The sequence below is a fragment of the Falco biarmicus genome, chromosome 4 (genome assembly GCF_023638135.1).
Source record: "Falco biarmicus isolate bFalBia1 chromosome 4, bFalBia1.pri, whole genome shotgun sequence".
NCBI classification, from domain to species: domain Eukaryota; kingdom Metazoa; phylum Chordata; class Aves; order Falconiformes; family Falconidae; genus Falco; species Falco biarmicus.
The window spans coordinates 98,805,600-98,826,940 of NC_079291.1; the positions used below are offsets into that span (position 1 = coordinate 98,805,600).

At 35.4% G+C, this 21,341-nt stretch overlaps 1 protein-coding gene across 2 annotated transcripts in view; it reads left to right on the forward strand.

Annotated features, from left to right (window-relative positions):
* CFAP20DC (CFAP20 domain containing) overlaps nucleotides 1-21,341 on the forward strand; it is an 84,224-nt gene that overhangs the window by 14,574 nt on the left and 48,309 nt on the right. For both annotated transcript variants that reach the window (XM_056338295.1, XM_056338296.1), the window contains exons 6-8: nucleotides 11,687-11,801; nucleotides 14,626-14,779; nucleotides 18,015-18,176. In XM_056338295.1, coding sequence (XP_056194270.1) covers nucleotides 11,687-11,801; nucleotides 14,626-14,779; nucleotides 18,015-18,176 — 431 coding nt within the window. The remainder of the gene's footprint in view (nucleotides 1-11,686; nucleotides 11,802-14,625; nucleotides 14,780-18,014; nucleotides 18,177-21,341) is intronic.

A 21,341-nucleotide genomic window follows, 5' to 3' on the forward strand; every position in this document is an offset into this window, starting at 1 on the left:
GTGCAGCTCTTAAGTCATGCTGTCTCAGTGATCACTGGACTCATGGTGCTTCAAACTACTTGTTTAAATCTTTGGATGGTGAACAGCTATAAATCACGTGGCATACTTGGTAATGTTGAAGGTTTGAGATATCATATGAGATGTCCTCACCTTTGTGACATGAAAACCTGTACAGCAAACATACTGTCAGTGATAGCTGCTTCTCAGTCACAGAGTGTCCTCCTTCCATAGCCCAGAATTTGATGCCGGATTTTAACGTGCCATGGGACTCTACTTTGTTGCCACTTCCTAGAATTACTTTGCCTTACAAAGTGTCTTCCTAGCATGAATGTGCTGAGGATCACAGCATGGTTGCTCATTCCCTTAAATGTTAAGTATGTCTCTCTTATTTTTCATGATGTTTCAACCTTTTTTTAAAGCTCAGCTGGCAAAGAACTTAACAATTTGCTCAGTAAGTATCCCACTGTTCATAGTCGGATTAGCTTGACTTGCCACTAGGCTTCACCAGCTCCAGAAGGCATCAGCGCTTGTTATACTCTGAGGGGAGCACACAACATTTTAGAAATATTAATAAGGAATCATTTTTCTGGTAGAGACTAATCTTAAAATATGTGCTGTAGTCAATTATTTTGTCAGAGATGGACTACTTTGTAACCTTACTTGTTTCAATGAAGTCATCATCACAGGAAAGCGAGGGTAAAAAACTGTTGCCTGCCCTCAAAAAAACATGTAGTAGTATGGTTTTCACTTTAAAATATGAGATGATTAATTAAAAGTTATGTCCTATAGTATGAACTATAAATACTCAGCTTTTTTCAGTAAGTTATTTGTCACATCTTGTGGCAGATAATTCACTTGAGCCATGTTATTTCAGTATTTGTTCATCTTTCCTTATACATAATCGCCATTTCACTTGAAACATGGACAGAGAATGTTTTTGTTTTCGTATATGCAATTATGAATCGGGTCTTTTAGATGGCTGCATCTGCAGAGTTAGTTCAGTAGATAGCCAGATGTTTTTTCTGTTCTATTGTCACTTCGCAGGATTTTGTCATTTATTTCTGCTCCTGTTATTTGCGAAGAAATGGAATTAGGAGTGATTACAAACACCATCCAAAACTCTTAGATCTTCCTTTCTGTCATAAAGAGGTTATCTGTCTGCATTCTTTGCAAATCTATCAGTTGAGTCTTATCTTTAATTTTCTGGCTTACTGTTGGGTAGAAATAAAATATTACTGTATTTCAAGTTCCAAGAAAAAACTTTTTTAAACCCAAAATGTAATATTACTCAGTGCTTGTTACAAGTGTGATCTTTGGTATAAATAGTTTGGATGCAGAACGGTCTTACAATGAAAGGAAAGAGATCTTGTCCAGATGCTAATAAAAATATACGGGGTAGAGATCAATTCCCATTATAGTAGTGCTTCATTCTGAGTGGCAAATTGGAAGAATGTATAAGTGAAATTTGCCAACAGTACCAAAGAATAAAAACTGTCCAGCTGGTAAGTAGCTGTAAAAAATTTATCCCACTTTGGCAGGGAAGATAAACTCACCTGATGGCTTCTGATACTTATTCCTCTTTAGGACTATTGGAATAAATAGTCCTGTAAAATAAATTTGTTTTAATCAAATTACAATTATTTGGCTTCATATCTAACGTGCTTTCATTAGTCAGTGGAGTTATTCCCACAGTTTTATCCCATTATTAGTAGCTTCATGAAAATACTAAGGGTTTTCTCTCTTCCATTTTTCTTGCAACCATGTGCTGGCAGGAGAAATGTAAGGACAAACTGCAACCATTCACAGAATCAGATCATAGCTGAGGTTGGGAAGGACCTACAGAGATGGTCTAGTCCAACCCACCTGCTCAAAGCAGACTCAGCTAGAGCAGCTTACCCAGGGCTCTGTCCTGTTGGGTTTAGATCTCTGCAAGGATGGATACTGTACAGTCTGTCTGGGCAACCTGTTCAGTGTTCAATCACACAGGAAAAAAAAAATCATATGTTTAAGCAAAATCTCTTGTATTTAAGGTATTTCAATTTGTGCTCATTGCCTCTTATCTATTCTTAGATACTGCTGGGGGAAGTCTGGCTCAGTCATCTTCATTCCCTCTGATGAGGTAGTTATACACATTGGCGAGATTCTCCCTTGAACCTTCTCAAGGCTAAAGAATCGCAGCTGCTCTTCCTAAGTTAGGTGCTCTAATCTCTTGATAACCTTCATTATCCTACACTGGACTTGGACCGGTGTGTCCATGTCTCATATCTCAGAGCTGAGCGCTGGATGCAGCACTCCGGCTGTGGTCTTACCAGGGCTGAGTAGAGAGGAAGGACCACCTCCCCGGACCTGCTGGCAATGCTCTTTGTAATGCAGCCCAGGATGCTCTCAGCTACCGTTGCTGCAAAGAAGTTTAGCTGGCTCATGGTCAACTTGTCTTCCTCCAGGATACTTGGGTCATTTGGTACAAAGCTGCTTTCCAGCCAGTCAGCCCTCAGACTGCACTGATGCATGGGACTAGTCCTGCCTGTGTCAGGACTTTGTATTTTAAAATTAGGACTTTGTATTTTAAATCTAGTTTAGGTTTGGGTTTTTTTACTTGTTGAAATTCATCAGAGTTAAGGCAGATGCTTGCTTTTTGTTCACCTGTGGGTTTTTTTGCTAGGGAGAAGAATTTCAGAAAGCTTGGCAATAATCAAACACAGTTCGCAGGTATTAGCTTTTGAAAGTTTAGCTTTTTCCTAACTCTCTTTGGAAAGACATCTCAGAATTAGCATGGCCTGAAACCACAGTTGTGGCTTATTTTTACTCTGTGAGGAGTGATGTGTTTGATCATACATGGAAGCTTAGTGGGTTTATAACACAAAGAGATGCTCTTGATTTATTGAATAAATGGGAACTCTGTGGAGTTTCACACTCTGGAACATACCTGATAAGGTTTAAGAAGTTTTCTGTCAAATTTTAACTAGTTATGTATAGAGGAATCTGCAGGAGGAGAGGGCTTAAAATGTCCACGCTCCTAAAGTAGTTGTACTTGTTGATAAGAAATTTTATTGCAAGGCTTGCGAACAGCAGAGAATATAGATTGTTGTACCATATTTCCTTTTTCAAACAGTTGTTTCTGTAAATACAGGCTTATTACTTTCCAATTTTTAATAAGCAGAACATAGTAGATTTTACATGCATAGCTAATTTATTCATTGACACCGTAATAGTTTGAATTTGTGAATCACAGGCTATCATAATTAGTCATCATTTTAGCTTTGACAGATATGATAAATTATTCATGTTAATCTAAAGATGCAGCATGTCTTCAGATACAGAACAATAAAAATATGAATCTTGGTTAATCTTGCAAAACTTCAACCAACCTTTTAAAATTAGAAGCAGGACATAGATGCTAATTCTGTCATGTAATTCTGTGACAGTATTTGAAGATTTCTGATAGAGACTGAAGGTAAACTTCATTGAACAGATCTAGCTGGAGACAATTTTTAAAATTCTGATGATTAATAGCATGAGGCTTGCTCCTTGAATTTTTTGTGAAGCAGGAGTGAAATAAAGAAACATTCTTAATTATTAGGGTATGTTAAATTCCGTAACTCTGGAAGGAGATTAACTTGTATTTGAAAGTAACCACTTTTTAATAACTCTTCCAGTCATCACTCTCACTAGAGTACCAACACAGCATGGGTGGTAATTTAGGAAACAGATAACCAAAAAAAAGGTACTCATGAACAGGGTGTCCTGCTTCCAGATGTGAAAAAGGATTCATGCATTTATTATAGAACTGATAACAAAATACACAGTCCTAGTTTAAAATTATGTTGCCAGTTAGATTAGCCACTTGGTCTGAAAGAAGATAGGTATTATCTTTCCCCCTACTCAGGATAAATGTATTACCCTTGTTCTGCAAGTACTTCTGTTTGCATTTGACTTTCATTGCTTCTGCAGCTCTAAAACTGTTCAAAGTCGTCTTGTATCAATGACTTCATTGCTTGTTCAATTAATCAGTATAAAACATCAGGCATAGAAAAAAACTTCCTCAGGTATTTTGTAGCTGTGAAACAAGAACATTCTCAAGAGGGTGGTTTCCTTTTTCTTCAGTTATGGAACAGGAGACCAGGAGACATCAGAATAACTTTCTCATATTTTTATAAGAAAAAAACTTCTCTTAAAAACTATGGGCTTGAAATTTGTCAATGAACACATTTACCAAGGTGAGAAAGAAATGATGATGGTGGGGCTGAATAAGGGTACTGAAACACTGAGAAAATTGCTCACATCTGGAGATCCAGGTGGCTAAACAGTTGAATGTTGTCATCTTCAGTTATTTTGATGATAATCTGTTTTGTATTATCTTGTGGGAAAGTTTTAAGTTAAAAAAAAATAAATCACATCCTGCTAGAGTTAAAACAGAAAAGACTAGCATGATATCTAATTCTGCCCAATACATAAAATCTTAGATTCTGAATAGCCTATAAGGGTTGTGAGCTGCTTGAAGGAGGACAAGAGAAGTTTTGATTAGTCAACAACGTAGGTAGAGAAGAGATTACACTTCTCTGAATGTTACTGTGAGGCCGGTCTTTTCAGACTCCAGTGGCAAAGCAAACCATGAGCTTTCTGCCAAGTTAATGCTTCAATAAGATACAGTAAAAAATAAGTATGTTAATTAGAATATCCTGTAGTTGCAATTACACTGAGGGTTTAAGGAGACTGTCAAATGTGGTGTGAAAATGTACTTGAGTCAACCCTTCAGAGTACCCTTTTGATCGATTGGAAACTGTTACTGTTTGTCTTAATGTGACTGTTCATGTCTAAATAGACCTCATTTTTTAATTTGCTCACCTTAATTATAGATAGTTGCATTTGCATAGCGAGGTATTTATCTTCACCCCTCTAAGGAAAGGAAGGGAAGTATTGGTGGAGCCACTCCTTCTCTTTTTCAGTTCAAAGTGATAAGGAATAAGGGTTGTTTGTATGAAGAATGCTGCGGGCATGGGTGTGATCTGGCACGCAGCAGTAGTGATCGCGTACAAGAACAGAGTTAGTGGGGTTCACAGTGACTTGAGGGTTTCCAGCCTCATGCAGCAGCTGTCTCCGTATAGGTTTTTTCTTATATTTGCAATTACCATTTTAAGGATAACATTAAGACTTCAGTTTATGGGAAAAAAATAATAATTCAGGGATAATGCCTCAAAGTTTCATCTGGTTTGAGATTTATTCTTGATAGGAGGTGTGGATACTTACATTTCAGCTTGCCTTTCTGGAGAGACTGTATACAGGGTGTGAAGACATTGAAGAAAAGGACATGATCTGTCTGGATCCCTGAAAGCTGTCCTGTGTTCATAGCTGCCAAAGAGTGGGGCATGGCACTGTTACAGATGTGGTGGAGTAAAGCAAGGTAGTTAAGCAGGCAGGTGATTGCATGTAGCAGTAAATGCTCCATAATACAAATAAAGAGGCAGATTCTGCAAAAACTTCAAATTTAAATTGGAAAGATGGGAACTTTTTTCCATGCCTTTATTCTTACCTTAACTGTGTATGATCCTTTTAAGGAGGAAAAAAATCCCCTATAGTTGGTCAGAATGAGGATTCTTTGTATTGTTTTGTCAGCTCTTTATTGGCGGGCTTTCACCGTGAGCTCTGTACGGCTGATGATCTTTCCATAAACCTTGCCACTAACATTGAGAATTTTTTGTTCTATTTTAAATTGCTAGGCAAAACCATTTCACTTGCTCTTCTGACCCTGAGATGCTTTCATTCTCTTACTAAGTTCAAAAAGAGATCAGAGCAAAAACAGAGGTAAAATTAACTTAGTGGAATACTGTATCAATCTGTTTCTTAAAGGGAGAGTGCCATGGGATTCTAATGTCATAGACCTTGATGAAAATGATTTTGTTACATCCTAGAAATTGAAGGTTATTGGGGTAAAAAAACCCAGCTTTTTCACTGTAAAGATAAACTAAAATTCTAATTTTAGATAAAACTATTACATTCTTCTGAATATTTAGTGACAAGTAAATTTAGATCTAAGAAGGTATACTCAGTCACAGACTATGATAATCCAAGTAACATACTTCATTTCAAACTAGAAAGGAGATGGTTTGAGTCAGATTCTGGGCTAGGTAACTGATACTACAGAATAAATTACTGTCTTCTAGGACTTCAGAGAGAAGAAAAGTACTAATTATGGTTGGTGGGTATTTGGTTGGTGGATCAATTTAAGTAACATGGAGTAGACAATCCTGTTTGGCTGGTTGTTAGGGTTTGTTAGGATTTTCATATGCCAAAGTAAATGTATAATCCAGTATTAGCAAGAAAACTTACTTTTGTCTTTCTAAAGGGCAGACTTCTTAGCAATTCTTAGTAATTAGAATAAATGGTTTAAATGTGAGAAATATGGCTGTACTTAAGAGAACTGTTGCACAGAGCAGGTGCAAACATAACCTTTTCCTGTGTCTTTGTAAATGTAAAAGGACAGATTGTCCCTTTAGAATAGATAATTCATGGAAAGAAAAATGAAGTGGAAAGAATAGCAGCCAATAAACTAAAGAAAAGAGCCAACAGAATTAGTTGCAGGCATAAATAACTGCATTATAAGGGTAATTTGTTTAGATTCTTGAAATGTAGGCACTAAACTTTCCACATATTAATACTCATTAGAGTACTTCGTAATGAACAAATTAAAAACTATTTTCTAGAATTACGGTTTTCTAAACAATTTGGCACAGTTAGCCATGCTTCAGAGGAACGTACAACCATGCCTCAAAATAGAATTTACTAAATACCTGAAAATAAAAGAAAGATGAGCTCATTTCAAAACAAAGGATGTTAAAATACTGAGAAAAGTTTCTACAGTGTTATGAATATTAATGACCACTTCCAGAATCATTTTTGAAATGTGAAGTTCAAAGAGCAATGAAATTTTCAGAACAAATTATTCTTGACCAGTGAAAATACCAGGTCATTCTTTCAGCTGGAGAATTGATTGCAAGTATGTCTGTCTTGTAGGGAGAGCTCAGGAATCACCATATCTTTGTTACTTCTCATATTTGGAAAGTTTTTCTATTCTGGCAACCAGATTTGATGATTCTTTTTTGCACCTGCCACCTGTATTTCTGCCTTTTAATGGATACTGTTTAAGGGGACTTTGTGTTTCTTCCTTAATTCTCTCCAAAAAAACATTATGAACAGAAAATTCAGGTATATAAAAATCTGATTCTTCACAACTTGTTCTCTAGGTCTGGCTGACACATCAGTTTTCCGTATTTCTTATTTTGTAGAGATTTGATTGATCTTCAACATAACTGAGTCTGTTTTTATGAGAGCAGAATACAGTGCTCTGGACTTAGATGATCAGGCAGCCAGTTCAATACCATAGTATCTCCTATGAGACCAATTTATAAGCAGCGAATAAAGTAAAACGTACATGAAGTACAGACTGCTCCTGAATAAGGAAACTTAAGAATTTGTGAGCATATCAAATAAACTGACCATTGGTATTTCTTTGGTTTTCTGTCTTTAAAATGGAGATGATGATACTATCTAATGTTTCTGAAGCATGTACATTTTATGGAGAAAATGGCACTACAGTTGCTAAGTACTAATATACTAACATACTAATAGTTAAGCTTTCGCAGAAGATTGTCTGGATTTTGACCAGGATACAAAGAGATTTTCATTAATAATAAATTGTATGGGAGTTGCTCTTTGCTTAGCAACATCAGTGAAATACCTGCTTTCATGTTTAGTGAATTTCCAGTTTAAGTCATTTTATAAATGAGAAAAACACTTTCATTTTAAGAACAAGTGAGCCTGATAAATGAAGCATCCCTTCAACAGTCCAGCATCATTTTTCTTAAGTTCATGTTAATCCTTGAATTGAACATTAACAAATGGTTATAAATTATTATACGTACAGAAGCAAAGTGAATAAGTAATCTGGGAAGATGAGTTTATCTGTGCTCTTGGGTAGTTGCTACCATTTACTTGCAATCTCACTATAATTACCATTGTGAGGAGAATAGTCAATCAAAGCTGAAGATATAAAATAAAATTGAAAATTGAATTGGAAGGTAATTTTACTTTCAAATGGTTTGCAAATGTAGATGTTAAATGTGAAATGAATGCACTTAATGACCATAGCTGGGAGAGTTATGCACCTGCTGATCACAGGAATATTATTATAAATGAGGTTGATTTTCTTGTTGACTGCCTCATTTTTCTCAACGTGGTCTCATTACTTTTCTATCACATGTCTGACCCTTAGATATAAATACTCAAGCACAGACATAATAAAAATACATTAACTCCTATATAGATTTTTAAATGCATTTTTGAAAATAAAGATGTGTGCTGCAGATGTTTCTTTGTAGGTTTAACATAGGTCATGCTTTTTGATAACAGAAAAAAAGAAGGGTGAGTTTCACAAGTACGTGAGTCATTTTATGTCTTCTAATGTTCTAACTCCTGCTGTCTGAATTATTTTAGAAAAGTTTCATCAGACCCTTGTTTTATTTTTATTTTATAAGAAGCAATGTAACTGAAAAGTCTGAAAGTTATACCAACTCCCAAATAATTTATCTTCTCCCAGTAAAAAAATTATTTTACAGAATTTTAAGCCCATCTTCTTTCTCCAATTTTGCCTGTTCTTCGAATGTTTCACCTACTTTTGCCTGTAGGTTATAAATATTTTTATTGTTTAAAATTTATTTACTGAAGTAAATTGTAAACTTCTTTCAGTGTGATTATTATCTAAAGTTTACTGCTTCTTTACAGCATGCATAGCATCACAAAAAGCATCTTACTTTAAACTTATATGACAGTCTAACATTAATGTGTCTATTTTTATCTAAACGAATGCATTTAGTATTGCACTTCAGAGTATAACTGAGCTGTACATTTACTAATGGCCTTTTTATTGCTAAGGTACCTAATTTTTTTCAGGAGTGAGAAAGATAAAACTATTCATATAAAAATAAATAATAAAACTTAAACGTATTGAACTAATACTTTAAAGTGAACTTAAGTTTTTATTGCCAGTTATTTGGATATATGCGTGACTTAAGTCTAGGTTTCTACTGCTCTGTCATAGCATCATTTAAAGCAACGTTCTCCATTGAGAATTGCACAGTTTGAGTTTCAGCAGGAACAGTATTTTTATGTTTCAGCACTTAGATTACTGCAACTACCTGGTTGCTTAGCTCTGCACATAACCAGGAGATCTAGGGGCGTTTCAAGAAACCACTGCTCCAATCCTTTGGAGTTCTTTGGTGCCTCAATTTCTTAGCACTTCTAAACATCAAGATTTAGAATAGAGTGGAGAGTTTCTGAAAACTACATCTATAGATTTTTTTCATCAAAGTGTGTATGAGAAGCAAAATGATGGATGAAACTAAGCCTTGATCTGGGGCACAGGCTTAGCTGTGTGGCTAATTTGCTCATTATCTTGGGCAAATTATATCTTGCCTATATTTCTTCAAAAGTAAGACCAAGCCCAGGACGCTAGCATTGTAAGACACTGAGATCTTCTGATTAAATTGCTTTCCAAGGACTTGATGGTATTACTCATCCATCCATAAATATATATGCAGCTGATAGTGAAATCTGCTATGTCAAACGATAGCAGTGGTGAGGATATAATGTTCTTCCCCTGGCACAGTAGTGAATTTGCTGCCTTTGAAAGTGCATGTGATTTATTGAGAAGAACTGGTAGTCTTTCAAAATGAAACAGCTAGTAGACTCTTCCACTTTCTTTTGATTTGCCCACCCATGTTATGAGGGTGAATAGATTAAAGATAAATTGTCTGTAAGGGAGAGGAAAGAATCACCAAGTTTTGCAAAGCTGACGGGCTTTGTTTGCTTTGCGTGGTGGTCTTAATGATTACCAAGAAACTAGCAGGTGCTTCTGTGTTTTTATAGCCCGTACTAGTAGAATCTTTTGATGTTTACATACTTGCAGTGTGGTTTGTACTGTCCTTGGTTGAACTCTCAAACTGCCAAAAATAGCCAAAGTCTGTAAGTTGCTCCATTTAATGCCCTCCTAAGCTGGCCTAAGGAAACCTAAGAACATTTCAGGGTATTTAATCTGTAAATTTTGGGTGACAACATTGCGTTACTTAAGCTACAGGTAGTCCTTACTCATGAAAAAGATTTTTCAGTAATTTAAAAATAAATAAATAAATCTATGGGGCAGTCTCACAATTTTAAAGTAAAACCCAGCATTTAAATATGATTATAAATAATTATTTTCAAGAACACTAAGTAGTGACAGGAAGTTGTTTCTTGTAATTATTTGTCATCTTCTTGGAGGGGCTGCTGATTACAGAGTAATACCCATCTGTTAGAAATAGGCTCGTTCAAAAATAATAGGCAAATTAACCATTATTTCCCCATACAGATTGTAGCCTTTAAAGTAACGTGTGTTTTCCAGTATAATAAGGTGGGGCTGCTGGGGAATATCGCAGTTGTGCTGCTGCTGCGGTTTAACCCCAGTAGGCAGCAAAGCTGCACATGGCCACTCTCGCTCCCCCTGCACTAAGGGGCGGTGAAAGTGCAAAACCTCTTGATACCTGGTTGAGATCAAGACAGTTGAACGGGTAAAACAAGAGCTGCATGTGCAACCAAAGCTAAATGAGGCATCTGCTGCTTCCCGTCGGCAGGGCTTCATCACGCCTAAGTTACTTGGGAAGACAAACACCATCACTCTGAACTTCTCCCCTTCCTCTTCCTTCCGCACAGCTTTTATTGCTGAGCGTGGCATCCTGTGATATAGGTTGTCCCCTGGGTTGGTGGGGGGCAGCTGCCCCCGCTGTCTGCCCCCCGCCTGCTCTCTAGCGGGACAGTGTGAGAACCAGAAAGGCGCTGACTGTAGGCACGGCTCAGCAGCCACTGGAGCAGCCCTATGGTATCAGCACGGTTTTCATCACAGATGTGAAACATAGCAGCATGCGAGCTACTCTGAAGAAATTTAACTCTAGCCCAGCCAAAACCAATATAGATTTGAAGGAAACAGAGCATAAAAATGAGCCCCTTTATCAGTTTAAAGGAAACCTAATCTTTGTTATCGTGGCTGTGGTCTGAATCTATTAGAAATGTTTAAATCCGGTGTCCTTGGTGTCATTGTGTGATGACCTGAATAGTGAGCAATAAACTGCTGTATTACAATTCACATTTGAAGAGATGTGCTCAGGAAGTAAAACAGACAGAAAATGTCTTGTGTCTATCTTCAAGCTGACAAAAAGTCTATATAAAATGACAGAGGCATTTTTAGGAAAAGAAAGCAAATAATGTTTTTCTAGTTAGCAGGTGACAGTGTGTCCCAAGGTAACACAAGCTTAAGGGGCAGAAGCAAGTGTGATTATTAAAGGCCACTGGCTTCTCAGTTCGTACAAATTGAATTCTTTCATAGTCTGAAGGGCTATGGAAATCTAGCAAAGAATGTAGACTGTTGAAATAAAATTAGCATGTAAAGTGATTTTATATATGCAGGAATATAGCCACCAAGTTTGAATTTGAGAAGGAAATCTCATTACTTATCATGTAAAAGAAGTAATTCTTGAATTCCATATTTGTTATCACTGACAAAGGTTCTGCATATGAATAGGTTTTTTGTGATTGCCCAAAGATACTGGATTATTGAATTGACAAAGATCTGTTCCATCGTCTCCTGCTTTTTCTTTTATAGGGTAACTGATTTAGGAAATATTAAAAGAAGATTGTATTTATCAACGGTCCACAAGGAGTTGTCTGTAACCCCTCTGCATGCAAAAATTCCTCTGTTTACGATCAAGCGCAAAATAGTAGGTACTTTGGGAATATTGCCTGAACTGTGGTTGAGCATGCTTTTTTATCAGAAATGTTTTATGCAAGTTTATAGATGTGTTGAAATTACCATGTGTGTCCTTTCCGCTGAACGGTATCAGAACTGCCTAATACTACTACTCTTCTACCCTTCTTTTAACAGTAGGAGTTCATTCCCTTTTTCCAAGATTATGCTGTTTGTGATGTGTTTATCTCTTACTTCTGTCTATTCAGCCCCTCCAAAGTTCTGTGTCCCAGATAATTCTTCATTGTAGTGCTCCTGTTCATGTGTACCTTTTCCTGTAGTGGCCTTTTACTGTGTTCACTGAAGCTGCAGGTAGGCTGTGGCTGATGGCTACTTTCATGTGCTTCAGGTTCTTCCAGATTCTGGTGTATATATAACATGTATATGTATATATAAAACAAGGCACACGTCAAACTGATGCAAATAAAACAATAGGCATCATCTCTCCGTTCCCCTCTCCCACACCCAGCTACAACATAATGCTAATAGCTCTCAGGATACAAAACCTAATGGTTACCATATAACCCTGTAAAGACTCACATCTCAAATACTGCTTTTGAGTATCATTTGGAGATGAGATTACTTAGATTTCAAATATTTTAAAATATAACTATGTACTAAGAGAACTAGATAACACTTAGTGTAGTAAGCAGCTGTGGATTTAAGGCTAGACATGAGAGAATATTTCACAAAAACGTCTGAAGTTATGACTTCTTTTAAGATAGTTAAGGTGAAGGCAGCAGTGATAATTCTAGATTTCTGGGGGGGTTGTATTGTGGGAAGAAGTGGTTGGATTTTATTCAAATAATATATGCATCAGATCATACCACTGAAGTTGCTGTTAATTCAAGATCCACTGAAATGAAATTATTTTTTGAGTATAATTTTAGTTAGTTGGTCTTGGTGTCAGGCTAGCACAAATGTTTCAGGATTAAACTATGCATTAATGTACACCACGTTAAATTCAAGCAGAATATAAACTTCAGTTATGTATCTTAATTTAAATAATAAAATATTAATCAGAGATCTGTCTAAATGCTCTGATCAGTTATAATGACAAAACATTTTAATAACCTTAATGCTTGACCAACCTTAAAGAGTAGGTCTGTATTTCTTAGTATATCTGAATATGTATTTGTCATCTTCTAAATGGTTACCTGCCTTTTTATTGTTGCTTTTACTTAAAGGAGGAAGTATACTGCTTTCAGTGATGAGATAGATCTTTTGCCTGACTCTGATAGTTTAACTTAGGGTATACACAAGCTGATTGTTATTATCCTCATGATTGGTTGTGAATAAGGATTTTATATGTTGTTTGTTCTATCAGTAGAACATACTTCACATTTTCATATGCTAGCTTCCTGTATTCTGTTCTTACAAATGATGCTATTTTTCAACTTCAGTAATAGAAATATCAGTTATAATTATAAATACTGCATTTTGCATTCCATTGCTTGGTGTTTTCAAAACAAGTATCCCTTTCCTTCCAAAATTTCAGACAGAGGCTGAATAGTAAGGTAGGCACTTAAATTTTTTCTCAAAAAATATTTACTATTTGGCATTTAGAAACTACTACTTTTACTTGACTTTACAAGGAAATGAGGTATGTGCAATCATTATGTCTTAGTAAATAAAACTCAAACCCATTGGTCAACTACATTTACACGTGAGTAATCATATCAGATATATTGCAGTTCTGCAAACTTAATGAAAATGGTTGCATTTCTCATCAAGGCCATCTCTGTTTATTTCCTGGTTACAGAAGATGTGTTAGCATCAGCTCATCCCTCACTAGATGTTCAGAATCTATGAGGAGAATAATTGTTAGGAATACTAGAGCTATGAGCACATGTGTTTTTAAACACCAGAGACTCAAAATGGAAAAGATAAAGCCACGAGAAAACATACTTTGTTAGTTCTTCTGCTTGTGGTATTGTTTTATATGAAACTACTTTTCTATGAAACCTGTTTTTCTAGAGGCTAATGGAATTGTAATACGATTCCCATGCAAAGTAGATACCTGTAAGTGTTCATTTCTGTATTAAAAACAGAAATACACAAGTGTTGAATTAATTGGAAAAAAATGAAACTGAGAGAATTTAGAGCTACTGGAATAGTGCAGGAGAGTGTAGCACATTGATGTTAGTGTTTTAACAGCATTTCCTGAAACAAATGGAATAATCATTTAATGAGAATTAAAACATGTATTTAAGTAGTATCTTTCACAACCTAGGCAGTTCTCATTATCTGATTTGTCTTTTGGAAATGTCTTATCAGGGGTGGATAAAATTTATTGTAAACAAAAAGTAGTTTTAAGATTTTATGATACACCGGGGTCTTGACCATGCCAGAAATTTGCCTGATAGTTTTCAGTGTGGAAGGGATGCAAGCTTTGGAGACGTTCTGCTTTTTATGAATCTCAGAAAGAAATAATCAAAGAATCTCCAACTATAGCCTTTGGAGCACTTAAGCTGCCGAAACTTTTTTCCCTAGAAACCTTCAATAAATACATTTTCTCACAAGTTAGCTGTGAAATATATTGGGATATGCTAAGTAATGGAGCTCACTTGGGCTGGCAGTCACTGGGTCATATGTACTGATTTGCTTGTATAAATAATTGTTTTAAGTGCAAATACAGCAATATCTTTTTTAATATCAAAATGTTATGCATTGTGAATCACAGCCTGTGAGAATCGAATACTCCACAGAGACTTCATTGATAGAGAACGATACACTAATACTCTTCTGCAATGATTAGTGTTCGCATTTTATTAAAGAGGACTGTTTCTCTTTTCTAGTGGTGCAATATGTGTATTGACTTGGTAGCATTCACCAGTGAAATATTCAGAGGAGCTGGCTTCCGGTCGTTGGATGGAATTATTATTTCAGCTAACTGTAAACTGAGAAAGATCTTCACTTTAAAATCCAAGCCTCAAGATACAGCTGAGGAAGGTGGTGTGTTACAATTACTATGTAGACTTAATCATAATCTGTTCATATTATAAAATCAAAAGCTTCTTAGTCATCAGATTGGCAATCTGAAAGATCATATGATTTCATCAAAATTAAAGTGGTAGTACAGCATATTAATTCTGTTAGCGTTGGACTTTAGGCAACTAATGAAATATATGTATACTCCTCTTGTTTTAAACATTGACTTCCTTAAAGGTATTCTGGCAAGTTTTATCAAGTAGAGAGCTTGTTGTAATGAGAGTCTCTCATGCTGATAGAAATCAGGGTTTGGCCAACCTGACTGTCTGAAGAGGAAAGATAAGTACTTACACTTAGCAGCATTGGCTGTTTGTGTTCCTGATTTTGGACTTTAGCAGCTGATGAAGATTTTTTCTGTAAATAATCCAAGATGAAACTGGAACAAAACAATATTAGATGACTCGGAGCTCTGCAACTATCATAAACACCTCTCGGTGATCTCTAGTCCATTTATCCTAATGTGTCCTTGTTCATTGGGAAAGTAATATTGGTGGTGAGCTGAAAAATGATTGTATTACTAATAGAGCATTGGTCAAAGGTTTACCAGTCTCCAAACTAGAATCATAATCCTGAATCATTATTTTCCAAGGGAGAGAACTTTATTCCTTGCTGAAATTTGCAGTAATAGAGAGGAATTGAAAAAGCAGAGGTGGCACTTTTGTATTTTAGAGGAACCTTTGGTGTAATTCAGCTTCAATTTCATTCAAATATTCATTTTGTGAATTTTAAAGAACACACCTGAAAAAACTGTTCTGGTTTCTGAAGGACGGATAGTTAGCAGTATTATAACTGTAACAAAACATAGCTTCTATTTGGAAAACCTAAACAAATAGGGGGAAATATGTGATCATTATGCTTATGCTTCTTTTTGTTGATGAAGTTGGAAAAAAAATTAATTCAAAAAATGTCTACAGAGAGAATCTGCTAAATTCTCTGCAGAAACTGCAGTTAGAAGCCTCACTGGCTTTAATTTAATTCCATTGGTACATTGTTTTCTCTCTTCCATTCTAAACAATTTGAAATGTGTGTAAATGTTCTAAATGAGTTCCAGAATTCCAAAATGAAGTTAACATAATGAGTAGACAGCTTTAATAAACTGTATGCATGGTAAAATATTGCACTTTTAATTACTGGATTATCAATTCTATGATTATTACACAGCTGATGAGCATTAGTATCTTCTGTATGCTTATGAATTTCCTTATCTAGGCAAGTCTTAAAATTATGTTCCAGCTCAAGGTTTGGGTGTATAAAAATACCTCTACACTTCATACGCAATTACAGAAAAACAATAGTAGTTTTTTGTTATTATTAATTAACTTTCAGTTAACAATCATGATTTGATAAAGCTTTTTTTCCTCTCAGATGATTGGACCAGTTAGTCGATCTCCACTGAATGCAATGAGATTGCAACTCATAACGAGGGTTGTCGTGGTTTAAGCCCAGCCAGCAACTAAGCACCACACGGCTACTCACTCATTTCACCCCCTCCAGTGGGATGGGGGAGAGAATTGGGAGTAAGAACACTCATGGCTTGAGATAATAACAGTTTAATAATTGAAATATAATGATAATAAATTGTAATGAAAGGGAAAATAATAAAAAGAGAAATAAAACCCAAGAAAAACAATTGCTGTGAATTAAAAGCAATTGGTCACCACTGACCAGCCAATGCCTAATCTGTTTCCCAAGCAGTGGCCCCCTGGCCAGCTTTCCCCCTAGTTTAAATACTGAGCATGGCATCATATGGTATGGAATATCCCTTCAGCCAGTTTGGGTCAGCTGTCCCGGTTGTGTCCCCTCCCAACATCTTTTGCACCCCCAGCCTCCTCGCTGGCAGGGTGGAGTGAGAAGCTAAAAGTCTTTGACTTAGTGTAAGCAGTGCTCAGCAACAACTAAAACATCAATGTGTTATCAACAGTATTTCATACAAAATCCAAAACACAGCACTGTACCAGCTACTAGGAAGCAAATTAACTCTATCCCAGCTGAAACCAGGACAAGGGTTGAGTTCTTTGCTTAGATCTCCTTGGTGATGAAAGTAGTGATTTCAAGGTGCTGTATGTGTGTTAGTCTTTCTTAGTTGCTTATATACAATATGTTTTGCATTCTTAAAATGATAGCAAGTGCAAAGGAGAAACCACATATACCGAGAAATTATTTCTGTATGAGATCATTGAGATAGAAGTGGAATGAATTAATCTTCTCTGCCCCATGATATTGAGGCATGCAAGCTTGATATATACCTAGTTTCTGGTTTCCATAGTAATCCTGAGGTTACATATGGGGTTCTAAGTCACTAAGTATTGTCTTACAGCAGTAAATAATGTATCAGCTTGGTGGAAAAAATGGTTGAAAAGATATGTCCACTACTGAAATATAACATGGGATACTTGAACTTGTCTGTTAGGAGCTCTTAATCCATTATTTGTGTTTCATTTTAGGGCTATATTTTCCTCTTTTTATCCTTGGAAAAGAGGCTAATATCCATTAGCTTGCTATGTTCAAGTCTATTGAAATTTGGAATTAATTTACATCAGAACATCAGGAATGTCTTACTCTGGATACTTTCATAAACTCAGTCTATATTGTTTATCAAAGAGAAAGCAGAGACAATCAGATCACATCCTACTAGTGCCTGGTGTCACAAGAATAGATAGATTGACAGTGTTTAAGTTCATCATGAAAGTGTGATGCTGTCCAAAGTTTGGAATTAAAGCATGTCAAATTCTTTATTTGCACATACAGGACTTCTCTATTTGCCACTTCAGTCCCACTGACATCAGTACCATTTTCAGATGTTCATTTTGTCTGAAAATCAATATATCAGTATTAGAATTAAAGCTGAGTTGTAATAAAAATTAACAACATGTATTTTGTGATTCTGTTTTGCTTTTTCACTTGCCAAATCAAAGAAGTTGATTTACTATGGCAATTCCAAACACTGGTGCATATTTCTTAGTTTAAATGTAATTAATTTTTTTGCCCTAAAAAATACACAATATCATTTTAAAGTTGTCATGCTTATAGTCTTAGAAGTGAATAATTGCAGCGCATTTTTTTTCAAATTACTGTAATCTATTGAATTGTTATAACCACATGAACTAAAGTATCTGTAATCTAACAAATAGTGTAAGTGGAATTTAATTTCATTGTGTCATTTCAGTGAAGTAAAGCCCATGTTTTTTGATTCTAGGTATGTGTTTTCCATTTATGCCAAATGAGCCCACAGATGTTATTCCTCGAACCTGCCAGCTGAATGCAGATGTGCCACAAGTTACACAGTTGCTGAACCTGACTAAAATTCACAAGCCAGAAATAAAATGCAGGAGATGCCCGGTAACAGTGCAGGAAACAGGTATTCTATTGTATCAAAATACTGTGAATATGATCTCTACAGTATACGTTCAAATAATGATTTTTTTAAAAAGTGCATGTTAAGAGTTCCAGTGTCTTAAAACATGACAACTTTTACCTAGCTGTTGTGTCATGAGCACATAAATACGTCAGTTCTATAGTTTCAGAGATCTATGTGCAGCCTGAACAATTCTAATTCAGGCATGGAATTCGTAATAACAATATATGAGGTATGTCTTCTGAATGTACATTGAAGTGTGGCTGTTTGGTTGCTACACTTCTTTTTAAAGTATGTTTACATTAATGTAACTCTTCTAACAATATGACCATGTATAGTCTCCTCAGCTTATATTTTGAAAAAGGACATCTTGTCTTGTTGGTGTCTTGGAGTTACTTGAATGTTTCTGTAAGATATAAGATAATAAAATATGATTTAGGCTTTCACAGCATTGCATAGAAGAGATTTATTAAATAAACTAAGCAGTCATGTGCCAAGGTACAAACTATTGACTTGGATAAAAAATAAGAGGCAGAAAGCAAACATAGGATCACATTTTAATTTTTTGTTGTAGCTGAGGACTAACAGCAGGAGACCTCAAAAGTTTTTTGTTCTAGGCTCTGTATTGTTTATTATAGTTATGAATAATCTCAAAAGTTAATAATGTGGGAGCAAAATGATACGGATACTAGGCTGGTAGAGTGGGACTTCAGAGAGTTTTAAACTTGTAAAGTGGGCAATCCCCTTTGTACTTTTAAATGAAAAACTACGGAGCAGGTAACACGCAGGAAACATTTTGCTAAACAAACTTTCAGTTTACTCTTTTTATTTCTTGTGGCCACTGTGTTGAAAAATTATGAGCTAGGGACCACTGTACTAGGTAAATGTGTGATGTGATACTGTGTAAAATCTAGCATTGGAAAATGCAAAGGATTGTACTTGGGGGAGAATGTTAAGCTTTAAAGGGTCAAAATTAAATGACTTAAGGAAGGAAAGTTATCATCACCATAGCTATAGCTCAGTGGAATTCTCAGATTAATATGTAGCTACATTTAAAAAAACCTAAGATACTGGGTAGCAGGAATTTTAAACTCATATGAAATGGAAAAGGTATCAAACCTTTAAATCAGTTTTGCATTATTATAAAAATACTTTATACATTATCAGTTAAACTATCTCAGATTTTACACGCAGAGAAGTGATTCAGAGAGAAGCAGCATGAATGAAACACTCTCACATGAAGATATGCTGAAAACATTAAAATTGTCTAAAAGGATTTTATAAAGTAAAAACAATACAAAGAAATTTCAATAAAAGCTACTTTTCCTATCTCATGGTACAAAACCAAGACATCATGTGATGTGATGATGCAGTTAAAAATTAAAAACTGATAAAAGAAAATACCATGTTTAAAATGTGATTATGATTAAAATGTGGAATATACTGTTACAATAAGCTGGTGAAGTAAAGAAATTTGTACGATTCCAAAATCGGTTGGCAATTTATAAGGGTAAGAGTAATATACATGTCGTCATACTTAGCACCTGTAAAAATGTGAAGGGAAAATTTTAGTCTTGCACTTCTAGGTTTTTCCAGCCTTACTCTAAGAACTGCATTGAAGGCAGATTGTTTCCTAAATCCCTACTGAAATTACCTTGTGCCATTTCTGAAGCATTTGTATTTGGCCATTGTTTGAAACTGGATGTTGAACAGATTATTGGCCTGTTCTAAATAGCACTTCATGTGTTTTGATATTTAAATTGGCATGTCAGTCTGCATAAGATTTGTAAGCCAAGAATCAGTAGAAACTGAACTGTAGAAGCAAATGCTAAGATTTGAATGTGAAATTGCTGAAATAGACTTGGGTTAGACAATTAACTGCTTTTTACTAAAGATGCTGGTTTGCTTTAAAACTGTGTATTGTTTCCTGCCTACAGTAAAGTCAGTAGCAAAATTTCACTAAGGCAAATGTCTTTACAGTCCTTAATGTTTTGATTCAAAATAATGAATATCTCTTTGTAATGAAATAGATCATCATTAAATAACAGTAATAGAGTAAGAGACATGTATTGTGTTCATTAATGGAACTCTGTAGTTGTAAAATTATTCATAAACAGTAGTGGTCTTAAGGTAACTATGTAAAGAATGAAATAAATTTTTCAGCTGTTGACAGGGGGGATTTGTGGGTGAACAAAATCAGGGAGTTTTGGATCAGTTTTGGGGTTTTGAAGATGTCAGCTACATTTCCAATGAGGAAATAAATCAGTGCAGAAAACCCCCGTATTTTTCACTAGTAGTGCATTTCATTGGTTAGAATTCTAAACATATTAAAAATAGAATTTCCTCATTCCCAGGTTATTACTGTTTTTGTAAATCCAGTTGCACATAACTAATCTGTACTCTTTTTTTTTTTTTTTTTTTTTAGTAGAGTTATTCAGTAAATCCATTTGCGACAGTAAACATCCTGGAATATGTGCAAGCACTTCTTAAAAAAGAGGGTGATAATGGCTTTTAAAATGAGAATATTTTGTAGGCTCTGGTTTATGTCCTTCATGGAGAAGTGATAATTTTGCCCCTTTTAAAACGTTGAGTTGATTGTTATTTTCAGCTTAAACTTGAGAAGTACATAAACTTCTTGCTGCTAAAGCTTAGAAAAATACACAGGTGAAATCTCTCTCTACAGGCACCCTCTTCGCTCTTTTGTTATGGTATTATTGGCTTCTGTACAAGACACAAGACTAAACCTTTCATTTGGCCCATATAATAATCACAGTGTCTTACTGAAGTTTTTCATTTTCCCCCTACTCTGTATCACCTTTTATGAGTCATTGATACATTATACTAAAACAGGGCAGTAGAACGTTTTTTGAGAAGGAAGTAGGTCTGAAGTAGCTTAGAAGTGCATCTGAACAAGCAAATTACATAAAAGAATCCATTTCCAATGCATCTTCATCAGTGTAGGCAATGTTAGAAGTGGTGCTGTAGGTAAGGAAGATACATTTTTATTCCACTGGTTTTAGTACTTTCTCAGTCTTGAGGATTCTCATCTTTGGTGTTTGAGTTCAGTGAATACTCATTTCCACCATTTCTAATAAAATGCTCTGGAAATACATGTGCAAAGTATTGACCAAAAGAGTAAGATAAATTACAGGGAATGATAACTACTGG